General features: G+C 52.2%; 1 protein-coding gene across 1 annotated transcript in view; it reads right to left on the reverse strand.

Annotated features, from left to right (window-relative positions):
• The window catches only part of Ncan (neurocan), a 29,005-nt gene that overhangs the window by 13,487 nt on the left and 3,138 nt on the right, over window positions 1–12,380 (reverse strand). The window contains exons 2-8 of the mRNA XM_058576571.1: window positions 11,194–11,273; window positions 9,308–9,712; window positions 6,258–6,432; window positions 6,019–6,146; window positions 5,217–5,510; window positions 3,733–4,311; window positions 2,095–3,525 (exon numbers count right to left, since the gene is read on the reverse strand). Of these exons, the coding sequence (XP_058432554.1) occupies window positions 2,095–3,525; window positions 3,733–4,311; window positions 5,217–5,510; window positions 6,019–6,146; window positions 6,258–6,432; window positions 9,308–9,712; window positions 11,194–11,266 (3,085 nt within the window). The 5' untranslated portion in view covers window positions 11,267–11,273. The remainder of the gene's footprint in view (window positions 1–2,094; window positions 3,526–3,732; window positions 4,312–5,216; window positions 5,511–6,018; window positions 6,147–6,257; window positions 6,433–9,307; window positions 9,713–11,193; window positions 11,274–12,380) is intronic.

The following is a 12,380-nucleotide window of genomic DNA, read 5'->3' on the forward strand; positions in this document are numbered from 1 at the left end:
ATTGTTTCTTGTGCATCTTTCTCCCTAGAGCAGTGCTGCTCCATATGGCAGCCGTATAGAGCCATTCATGCTTAAATTAATTAAAATGAAATGAAAGTAAAAAATGCAATTCCTCAGTTATATTAGCCACATGCCAATCAGCACACAGAGAGAACATTTCCACCCTTGGGAAAGGTCTACAGTGTTGCTCTAGAATGTCAGCTTTCAAGGGACAGAGGATTTGGTCTCCGCTTAGGGCTCAGAACACAGCAGGCACACAATAATTGGAAGCTAACTGGAGGAAGGCAGCAGGTGGTCATCTTGCAATGTCTGAGACCTATTCCTGGGGTGGTGGTATGGGTCTCAAAGACCAGGGAAAGGGAAGGAGGATGGAGCCTGGGGTTGCATGATGGCCCTAGAGTGGCCCCAGCACGTGTGAGCACACGCGTGGAGCTTCCGGGTGGCAGAACGCGTGAGCCCCGCCAGGTGCCCTGTGCTGCCGACACCTGCCCACGGACTGGCGGTGACTCAGTCGATCACTGATGCTGCATTTATTTTTGGCCTCATTAGCATCTCTGCTGCAAGCTGAGGGTGGGAAGGCGCCTGGGTCTCCCCTGGCACTGCCCACCTCCCTCCACCTGACTACAGCTGGCTTTAGTCTGGGGCCAAAATTCCAGCAAAGTTCAAGGCAGCCCAAGCCCCAGGTCCAAAATCAGCTCCAAACACGATTTCCTTAGCACCTCCATGTGGTCACTTTCTACCTCTCTAAGGACTAGCTCTCTAGCTCCCTTGGCATTGAGACTTTTTCCACCTTCAAAGAAAGACCTCCTAGCCTATCCTTTTCAGCTTCCTCGCTGGGTAAGCTCATGGCCTCCCCAGGACTTCATGGATTTTTTTTTTTAATCCCAGTGAACTTGGTATTGCATCTTACAGCCTAGGGGTTGAGACAGAGACTCTGTTTTCAGATGGACCGGATTCAAACTCCAGCCTAATCACTCCCTCACTGCATAACTACACAAATCTCTTGACCTCCTTGTGCCTCAGCCTCCTCATCTGTAAAGTGAGAATCACACTAGAACTTGTCCATAAGGAGGTTGTAAGGATTAACCAAGATAATTCCAGTTAGGTGTTTAGAACCCAGAAAGATAATGTTAGGCATCAGCTTTATGTCCTGAGTCTGCCTGTCTCCTGCAAATCTAAGGAGAGAGGATTTGACCCCCGACACAGCCCAGAGGTGACAGTGTGGGCATCTGCTATTTCCATCAAGACACTGCCTTCAAAAAAAGGGGAAGGAAGTTAAAAAACAATTGTGTTAATAACAATGTCTTGCAACTCAGAAAAAAATTGCTTTTTAATTAGCTCCTGGGTTTTTTTTTAAAGCTCATTTGGCCAAAAAAAAAAAAAAAGCTTAATTGAAAAAATACAAATGAAGCTTAATGTGACAGTATTTAGTATTTTTCAAAAGGGGCCAGAATTTGCAGGCTCAGCCGGGGGCTAATGTGGCTTCAGGGAGAAGAGGTCAATGGCTTGCTCTGGGTTCTGCTGGGCAGAGAAGCTGAGACTTAGGTGGCCGTGGGCTCCAGCTGAGGTGTGGCCACTAATTGGCCAGGTAGTGACAAGCCACATGTGTTGAATGGGGTGATGCCACCACACCTGTCCTGTGACTCAAGTCCCCCACGATCCACATTACTCCATTCCAGCTCCAATTCCTATTTGTTCAGGATGCCCTCCCTGCCATGCCCCATCCCTCTGGCCCCACCTGGGAGGCACCTGTGCCCAGCTCTGTCTTCCCCAGACTTGGGGAATCCTTGAGGACCAGCGTCCTCGGCTTTGTCCAGCTCAAAGTAAACACGGCAGGGATTGTAAACTAAACTCATGCCCCACGTCACATCTCCCCCGAGCTTCGTCATTCCTACCTTTGGTTCTCCACCTGCTGAGCTCCTGTCTGACATCATCCTCTGCTCCCAGACCCCCAGGGACATCCTCCCAGACTCCCAGGGACATCCTCCCAGACCCCCAGGGACAACCCACCCTCCTTACTCTGGGCTCCTCCAGTCCTTAGTTACCAAGTGCTGACCACCCTGGCCTAGAAGGATCCTCGGACTTGAAACTCACCCCCCTCAGCACTCCCATTTGCAGGGGTCCCTGGCAGGGCCGGCTCTTCTCCACTTGCTGCTTCCTCCCAGAAACCCTCCACACCTGGGCTCCCGTCCAGGATCTGCAGATCAGCCTCCTCTGTGCCCAGGGAGATGGGCAGCAGGGTGCTCAGGGAGTCCCAGGGAGCGGCAGGTTCCCCCGAGGCAACAGAAGCAGCTTCTTCCAGGCCGGCCACAGTGGTTGTCCATGGGGGAAGGGCTGGCTCTCTGGGGGGACTGCCCTGAGGCGGAGGAGCTGAAGGTCCCACCATTCCCTGGCCCACCATCTGGTCCTCTGGCTCTGGGTAGGGCTGGGAACTTGAGGAGGGCAGTGTGGACATATCCAGGACCCCAATCTTGGCTCCCTGGTCTGGAGATGTAAGGGACGTTGCTGTGCTGGTATCTACGGCCACCGAAGGGCTCAAGGTGGGGCTTTCAGCTCCTTCAACCACGTGGGATCCAGACTCCCAAATTCCACCACTGGGGGCCAGCGAGACTGTGGAATCTCTGGGACCTCCAGGGGCTCTTCCACTTGCAGCTGCCCAAGGCTCCAAACCAGGGATGACTTCAGACACCGAGAAGATGCCACGGCCCGCTGCAGGTGCAGATGGGGAGCTGGTGTCCGGCGGAGAGGGCCAGGAGCCCAGCACCTCATGACCAGAGGTGTGCAAGCTGGACGTGGGGCTTTCTGCAGTGTTGATGAAGACCCCAGCTTCAGATCCTGAGATACCTCTGACATCTGTGGGCTCACCGGCAATCTCGGTGACGAAATCCACCGTCACATTCCTGTCCATAGATGCCCATGGGCTGGACCCGGGGTACTCAGCTTGGCTGAGCTCAGTGGGGCTGATCGCTTCAATGTCTCCAAAGTCTGTCCCAGGGGAGTCAGGGCTGGCTCCAGCTTGTGTGACCATAGCTGCCGTCGAGGGGGCAATGGGACTTCCTTCTCCGTGGCTGCTGAGTGTCATGGCTGTGGCCTCTCCACCCTGACCTGTTGGGCTCAAAGAGGGGGGCAGGGAATACACTTTGGTCCCTGAGGCTGCAGAGGGTGGGGTAGTGGTCATGGCCTCACCATGGCCCTTGACCTCAGTGGCTTCAGAGGACACAGGAGTAGAGTGTGACACGAGCCACAGGTTGGGGGCACGCAGCATGGCCATGACAGGGAGGTCTGGGGAGGTGGCTGTGGGGAATGCCTCCCAATGGGCAGCGGGGGAGCCTTCTGAGGGGCTGGAGGTTGGGACAGTGGACTCCGAGGGAGACCATGACAGGTTGGAGGTGGCTGGCTTCATGCTGGGGGCCTTGGCTCCCTCTAGCTTCAGGTCAGGGGTCCCGCTGGGGCCTGGGATGCTGGGTTGGATCACAGTTGGGGGCCACAACCAGGGCTCTGGGGGGCTCCTGCCACCAAAGGAACCTGCAAAAGAGCAAGAGTGACTATAATTATGACTCATCAGCTGAGGAGCACATCCCTGACCCTGGTCTAACAGGGGCTCCTGGAGCTGGGTGAGGTCAGGGGAGCCAGCTGGGACTCAGGCCATCCTCCCCTGTCCTGAGGATAGGTCCACCCTCCCGGCCTTCAGGTACCCAACCAAGTCCAGCTCCCACCCCACCCCAGACTCACCTGCTCCAGGCATGTCCACCTCGTTGGTCAGAATGGCCCAAGGAGTCTGGCTCTGGCCATTTCCCGAGGCCTCTGTGACCAAGGGAGGCTCCACATGATTCCCAGCTGGGGTGAAGGGCTGGGCACCGTCCTTGAGCTCCCCCTCCAGCCCTCGCTCTGGTTCCTGCTGCTGGAAGTGGCGTCCATTCAACCCTTTGAAACGCCCTCTCCTCTTGGGTGTGGGGACTGTCGAGGCCACCTCCGTGTGGAAAGCCTCTGCAGTGGCTGCCCCCATTCTGCTGGGGCTGGGAGCCACAGTGCTTGGCCACACTGCCTCGGTGGGCCATGAGGCCAGTGCAGAGTCACCCGGGGTTGAGCTGGGGGTCTCTTGAGACTTCTGATTCTCTGCCAAGAATAGGGGCTCTTCTTCTTCCCCACTGGAGACCAGAGGCTCTTGAAAGTCAGAAGGGACCCCCACCTCTTCCTCCCCCAGTTTGGGCTCCAGCTCTCCGGCTGGAGGCCCCTCTGCTGACAGAATCTCCCCCTCATCCCCAGATGAGGGGGTCTCTGGGTCTCCATGTTGTGGAGTGGGATGATGAGCTATGGGAGAAAACAGAATACATATGTTAGGCCCAGGAGCTGCCAGGGAAGTTCTGCTTGAATTCTACCCACATTCCCACATGCTTTGACACAGACCATCTATGCAGCTCTGGGTGGTTTCTGAGCTTCTCCAGCGTGATAGAGGGAGGCATAAAGTTATCACCTCCACCATTCAGGCTGGGCCAGACCCAGCCCACTGTCAAGATCAGGGTCACCTGGTCACAAGGAGGATTCAGTAGACAGTTTGGTTCGTGGGAGAAGCACAGGCAATGTCCAGCTTTCTGAGATCTTATAAGCCTGGGAAGGGATTCAACTAAGAATCTTTCTTTGGGGATGGGAGGTGTCCAGTGGGTGTGCCCCTCCCAACAAGGGTACTATTTTTCCATCTAGGACTGGTGATAGCTTACACAAAGGACTTGGTCTCTGGGGGTTGAAGTTTGCACCTTCTGAGGCTGTGGCCTCACAACAAAGGCAGGTGTCATCCGCCCCTGCTGTGACACTACCCAGGGCGAGCAGCCGGCTAATCAAGGCATCACCCCTAACGCCAAGGGTTGTACCCATGAGTGTGGCTCCAGGTGGGATGTGCTCCACCCAGAAGCGTGTTTTATAGGGGTATTGCACCTCCGGACTTAAGAAAATATATATAACCCTCTGGGGAAAATGTGACTCCTCTCCTAGAGGTAGGTTCTCTTAAGGGACATGTCCTTCCACGACAGCCAAGTTCCTAAGGAGAAACTTGTCTCGGGGGCGTGGCCGTCGGCCTGGGCGTGGCTTATCCCCAGCACGCGGCCTCCGCAACCAAGTGAAGCTGCTAGGGGTGTGGCCTTCACCAAGTACACACCCTCCGGTGCCTGGCCACTGGGGACACACTGGGGCGTGTCCCGTGGGCGGAGCCTCGCACGCACCTCGGAAACAGTAGGCGTCAAAGCGCGCAGCCGGCGCCGGGAAGCCGGTGCGATTGGCGAAGCGGTAGACGGTGCGCACGCCGGGGGTGGGTCCCCCGCAGCGCCGTCGCGGCGTCTGGATCGGGTAGCGCACGCTGCCGTCGGCCAGCCAGCCTGGGTCGCACTGGTCCAGACCCTCGTGCCAGGCCAGGTGCAGCTGTCCCACCGAAGCCAGCGCTGCGCCCTGGCGGCGGCACTGGGCGCGCGCACCGGCCAGCGTCAGGCGGCGGGCGGGGCCCACGTAGAAGACCTCGCCTGTGGGAGGGGGCGGACTGAGGTCAGGGGGACCTTCCCTAAGTCCGGGAAGGAGGTCCCCATCCAGGTATCCCGTCCTGGCCCTGTTTGGGTGGTGGTTAAGCGAAGGGGGCACAACCGCGGCTGTGCTTCCAGCTCGCCAGAGCACGGTCGTCATTAGCTCTTTTCCTGGTTAGTTTGGTACTAACCAGAGAAAGCTTTAGCTTCTTTTTACAAATGATGTAATCTGGGTCCTTGAGCAAAATGGGCTTCAAGGAGAGGGAGGAGCTCAGTGAGGGGGTTTCAGAGAAAGGGAAGGGGACAAGCATTCAGAGGATCAGAGAGAGAGAGAAAGAGAGAGTGTGGCTGGGAGGGAGAGGGGCTCAAGGAGGGATGGAAAGTTCTAGAATAGTCCAGGTCTTGGTGCAGGTTTTGAGAGCTACATCCGGACTTAGGGAGAGATGGGGATTTGGGAGAGAAACAGATTCAGGAAGAGGTGCGGGTAGGGCCCTCCCACTCCCAGGCTTACCTCCCAGCTCACGGGCGAAGCAGTACACATCGTAGAGTTCCTGTGGGTCTCGCCTCCCGTAACTCCTAACTCCTGGAAGGCTGCTACGGTCCCCATAGCAACCGGGACGGGACTGGGTGATGGGATACCTGACAACACCAAGAGTAGGCATCCCTTCTCAGATGTGTGTTCCCGGAGCGCCCCAAGAGCCTCTTTCTCCAGGGGCTAGCTCTCCATCTCCCCACCCTGTACCCCCTCACCGAACAGTGCGGTCAGAGAGCCAGCCAGCGTCACAGTTGTCAAAGCCATCTTCGAAGGCAGCCTGCAGGTGCCGAGGGGCTGCAATGGTGGCTGAGCTGAGACGGCAGGCCTCCTGGGCTGCAGCGAAGGTCAGCGCATAACGATCCCGGGCTGCCCGGTAGTGGAACACAACACCTGCGGGGAACATCCAGGATGGGCTGGGGGAGACTTATGCCAGAATCTCCAAGAACACACCTCCCTTTTGCAGAATGACACCCGCTCCCCACCCCCAGCTGAAATGAACAGACCTGCAGCCCCTCCAGTGCCTGGTATCACAGCCACTTACTCAGTGCCAGGCACAGAGCTAGGGTGATGGTGGAGAGTCAGACTGCTGACTCCATTTTACAGATTAGGAAACGGATAACAATGACCAGAAAGGGCTCAAACTTGTCAACTGTCTTCTTGGTGAAAAGCTTTTGTAAACAACACCTCACTGAACTCTCAACAACAATCCTAGGATTATTCCAGAAGAAGAAACTAAGGCTCAGAAAAATTTCCATGCCCTTGGCTTCATGGCAAGTATGAGGCAGAACCAAAATTCAAACCAGGAAGATCTGACTCCAAAGATAGCATTCTTCATGCCTGGGGTTAGGCCCTGGAGATGGCAGGAGGCACTGAGGAGGGTGAAGAGAGATTTTGTACATATGCTAATAGGAGAAGTACAGGCCAAGTGTGATTCTTCTTGCCCTGCTTGGGAATGGGTCATGGAAGATTTCCTGGAGGAGGTGACAAGTAAATCAGGAAGTGAAGCACCAATAACAGGATCTGCGGAACTCAAATTCTGATTTAGAGATGAAAGAAATGGCTGAGCAAGATGAAGACATTGAACATTTTGCCCCATCTTAGCAGACTGAGACCTCCTAGAGGGAGCTGTGACATCAGCATAGATTGGCAAGTAGGTGCTCAATAAAAGTTTGGCTAAATGAATGAAACCCAACAAACCCAGAGGTACAATTCACTTCCTTCTCCACTATTAGTGGGCTCCCCCCCAAGGTTTATCAGTTTTGAGAAGTGAGTCTGTGAAAGGAGTGATTGGTAGACCCCATAACATATTCAGTCATTACACAGTAGGGTGGCTTCAGCGAGCAATAATGCATTGTATATTCAAAGTAGCAGAGAGGATTTTGAATGTTCTCACCACGAGAAATGATAAATGCTCAAGGTGATGGATGGGAGAGTTACCCTGATTTGATCAAAATACAATGTATAAATATGTTCAATTACTATGTGTGATTCAAAACTAAGAATAAAGCAAGGAAAAAATATATGGCAAGACACTGTGTCCTGATTTCAGTTTGGGGGGCAGACTAAGCCCCAGGACAGGGGATTCAGGGACTTACTTGTCCAAGCTCAATGTAAGATAAGGGAAATAGATTTCTTGGTAGGAGTCAACAAATTGTTTTTTTTTTTTTCTTTCTATATCCCCCAACTCTGGCATTGGGGATTGAACCCAAGGGTGCTCTACCTCCAACCTACTTCCTCAGCCCCTTTATATTTTTTAATTTTGAGACAGGCATCTTACTAAGTGGCTGAGGCTGGCCACAAACTTTCAATCCTCCTGCCTCAGCTTCTTGAGCAGCTGGGATTATAGGTGTGCACCACAGCACCTGCCTCAACAGGTGGTTCCTTGTTTAATAATCCATTCATTAAGTCACACTTAAAACATTTCTTGAGCATGTACTATGATACACCAGACCCTGTTCTAGACTTTGCCTTAATCATTCATCTTTTCCCCTCCTTAGTCAGTTAGGAAAACAGAAACTACACTGGATATTTCAGCAGAAAGAATTTAATAAAGGAATTGTTTAAACAGGTATTTGTGAACAGTTATTTTCTTAATATATATATTTTTTTATTGACTTACTTTTTAAGAATAATCTGATTTTTAAAAAATTTAAACAAATTTATTTTTAAATAATCTGATTTTTAAAAAAATTTAAACAGATTTATTTTTTAAAAATTTGTATATTATTATTATTATTATTTGTAATACTGGGATTGAACCCAGGGCCTTGTGCATGGGAGGCAAGCACTCTACCAACGGAGCTATATCCCCAGCCCCTGTATTTGATTTTAAAATAGAAAACCAATATCCTTTGTCTTATGTAAAATTGGATAACAATAAAAGAGACTAAAGGGACTTAAAACAAAAGCCGGATTAGGCCGGGCATGGTGGCACTTGCCTGTAATTCCGGGGAGGCTGAGGCAGAAGGACTGCAAATACAAAGATTGCAAGTTCAAGGCCAGCCCAAGCAATTTAGTGAGTCCCTAGACAACTTAGTGAGGCCCTAGCTCAAAATAAAAATGATGTGGCTCAGTGATAAAATGTCCCTGGGTTCAATCCCTTGTACCAAAAAAAAAAAAAAAAAAAAGTAGGATGAGGACATCCTTGCCCAGATAGTATAACCCACTCGTGACTGAGAGTGTGGCTGCTCCCTAAAGACAAGACAGGGCTGGGTACAGTGGCGCAGGCCTGTAGTCCCAGCAGCTTGGGAGGCTGAGGCAGGGGGATCACGAGTTCAAAGTCAGCCTCATCAAAAAGTGAGGCACTAAGTAACTGAATGAGACCGTGTCTCTAAATAAATAAAATACTGGGTGGAATGAGACGGACATCATTACCCTCAGTACATGTATGAAGACACGAGTGGTGTGAATATACTTTGTATACAACTAGAGATGTGAAAATTGTGCTGTATATGTGTAATATGAATTATAATGCATTCTGCTGTTATATATAACAAATTAGAATTTAAAAATTTAGAATAAAATAAATAAACAAAATACGAAATAGGGCTGGGGATGTGGCTCAGTTCAATCCCTGTTAACCCCCTGCCCCCCCCCCCCGCCAAAAAAAAGATAAGGTAGGACTTTGGAGACCTTCTTCTTGATGTTATCACAGTTGAAAGGGAAGCCCTCCCTATACAAGGAGTGATTTCTAAGGTGACTCTCAGTGGCAGGCTTCAGGCTCTGCCCCCTCCCAACCTCAGTCCCTCCCCTGCCCCCAACTGACCCGTCACCTCCAGGGGCACCAGGTCCTGCTCATCCTCGATGCCCCTCACCACCTGGCAACGGTAGAGCCCGGAGTCGCTGGCCCTCAGTGGCCCCAGGAGCAGCGTGGCATTGGCTCGGCGCCGGGGATAGGAGGGCAGTGACACTCGGCCCTGCCATCCCTTGGCCACCCGCACCACATTGTCCTTGGCCACCAAGATGGGCAAGTCCTGTCGCTGGCCCGATGCCGTCCGCACCTTGGTCCACTTGATCCGAGGGATGTCTCGGGCTGCACCCGGCCGTGGCTGCAGGGTAAAGAGACAGGGCAGGGCCACCAGCTCTGCCAGCACAGCCCGCACCGACCCAGACCCCACCTTCTGCATGTGGAGCCCCTTCTCAATGGCAGCAGCGGTGGCCTCCTGTGTGCCTGGGATGGAGAAGGCAGAGAGAGGGCATGCCTCAGGGGCAAGGACCAGCAGGGCACCGCCACTCCCCTCCTTTACAGGTGGGAAGGGGGAGGCCAGAGAGCCTAGGGTGGCCACACAGTGTCACAGCGCACATGGGGGCCCATTCCGCTCCGTGAGGTTTAGTGGGCAGAAGGGGAGAGGGAGGGTTCAATCCCCTTGCGGTTCTGTCTCCAATGAAATGTAGACTCCAGGGCCCGGTATGCAGCTCAGGGGCAGGGCACTCGCAGGCCAGGTGCCAGGCCCTGGCAAACAAATGAATTCTAGAGGCCTCTTCTTATAGGGATGGGGATTTTTTTTTTTTTAGCTTTTTGCACATAATCCCTTTATTTTATTTTTTAATTTATTTTATGTGGTGCTGAGGATCGAACCCAGTGCCTCACATGTGCTAGGCAAGTGCTCTACCACCGAGCCCCAGCCCCAGCCCTGGGATGGGGATTTGACTTCCAGTATCACTGATTATGTGGCCCTGGGAAAGTCACTTTCCTTCTCTGAGACTTGTTTTTCTCAAAAGTTAAGCAAGGGGCCGGGGTTGTGGCTCAGTGGTAGAGCGCTAGCCTAGCATGCACGAGGCACTGGGTTTGATTCCTGGGCACTACATAAAAAATAAATAAATGAACAAATAAATAAAAGTATATAAAAAAAATGTTAAGCAAGAGGAAGTCATTAGAAGGAAAAGGTCGTTTGTGGAGTGCCTTTATAACAGGCACTTTATAGGAATTAGCTTATTGATTTTCTTTTTTCTATTTTTTTTTGTACTGCGATTAAACCAAGGAACACTTAACCATGGAGCCACATCCTCAGCCCTTTTTTGTCTTTCATTTAGAGATAGGGTCTCCCTGAGTCGCTGAGGCTGGCTTTGAACTCACGATCCTCCTGCCTCAGCCTCCTGAGCTGCTGGGATTACAGGCGTGCGCCGCCACGCCCAGCTTCATTTTCACAATCATCTTCAGAGAGTGTGATGTCTGATCTTCTTTTTGGGGAGTTGAGGAAATTAAAACTCAAAGATCATATATTTGCCTAAGGCCACTAAGCAGATCACTGATGGATTTCTAAAGCCTGGGCTCTTGGTCACCTTTGGGGAGATGCCAAGAGAAGCGCACACACCTTTATCTCCATTGCCCTCTTATGGCAGACATCACCAATCAATCTCTGCACGATTCGCAATGCTGTTCTTTCCCTTTTCAGTTCATTTCAGCAAAAACGGTGAGAGGCGGGAACCTCCAGCTTCTGCTGGTAATGACTAAAAATAACCTCTCAGGTAACTTGTTCTCTTTTGACTGTTCAAAGACCTTTTTTCATCTATTCTTGTTTTATTCTTTAGATCAAGCCAGAGGGCCAGCAGGAGAAGGCTCTGGAATGTAACAGCCCCATCTCATCAATCCCCCAGATCCCTGGCTGTGGCTGCAAAGTGAAAAGATTCTCTCCCCACAAGTCAACTCACCCTGATTCCCGGTCACAAACAGCAGCATCTGCAGCATCAGGAGGCCTGAGACCCAGACAGATGTGGCCCCCATCCTGAACCTAGAAGGAAATGCAGAGGAAGGGAGGGATGAGTCACAGCACTGTCCTCCCAGACATGCCACATGGAAGGAGCAAATCCCCCCTACTCTACAGATCAGGAACTAGAGCCCAGAGAGGCCAGTGTGTCACTCAAGGTCACAGAGTGAGCAAACAAGAGCTGAGCCAGGATTCAAACCCAGGGCCACCTGGCTTCAGAATCCTAACACCAAAGCCTCATGGCCAGAAACATGGGTGGTGGAGTGAATCAGACCAAGGGGTTGACCGTCTGTCTGTTCCTTGCTGTGTGACCTTGGGCAAGTAGCTTAACTTTTCTGTACTTTCTCTCTTTTTGTGGGTCAGATGGGGATAACATCAGATGGTTGGAAGGAATAGTGAGTCAATATATATAAAATGCTTAGAATCTGCCTGGCACGAAGGAGTACATTTTAGCTGTTGCTAATATTATTGAGCATAACACGGGCAAGACTGAAGTCCTATTTTTAAAGTCAACCTCCGCTATCAGACTGGGAGCTCCTAGAGGGCAGCAGCCAGTCCTGGTCCTCCCAGGTCCCCCGTCCAGGCAGCAGGCGAGCCTCCAAGCCAGCCTTTAATCTGGGTTTGCTGACTGACACGATTCTCAGCTTCAATTCCAGGATTTGGTTGTCACCAAGAGTCTATTCTTGGTTTCTGGGATATTTGAGGAGCTGCCAAGTCCCAGCTGGAGGAAGGGGCCTCACCCCTGCCCACCCCAGCCTCCCCCTGACTTCACACAGTCTGGTGAAGAAGCTTCTGCGGCTTGCAGAGAAATTGCAGTGTGGGCCCAGCTCTCTGTAGGGGCCGTGGTCCAGAGGCCTCAGCCATTACTCAAAATCTACTGTCATCATAGTCCATTCCAGGTGCTGGACACAGCTGGGTCCTTTCAGATGGTACATTCTCCCAGGGAGGTGGCTCCTCCCCAAAGCCTCCCACCCCTCTGGAACCCCACCCTTCAGTGGGGCTGGAGAAGGTGGGAGCAGATGGAAAATTAGAATGTCACATGCAAACCACACCCCTATAAAAGAATAGCCCTGAAGACCGAGTTGTGGGTAGAGTCTAGAATGAGAGGCCATGGGGGGACCAGCTGTTCTT

This window comes from Marmota monax, unplaced genomic scaffold (genome assembly GCF_021218885.2).
Source record: "Marmota monax isolate L192 unplaced genomic scaffold, Marmota_monax_Labrador192_F-V1.1 WCK01_AAM20220418_F8-fsc00021, whole genome shotgun sequence".
Taxonomy (NCBI): Eukaryota; Metazoa; Chordata; class Mammalia; order Rodentia; family Sciuridae; genus Marmota; species Marmota monax.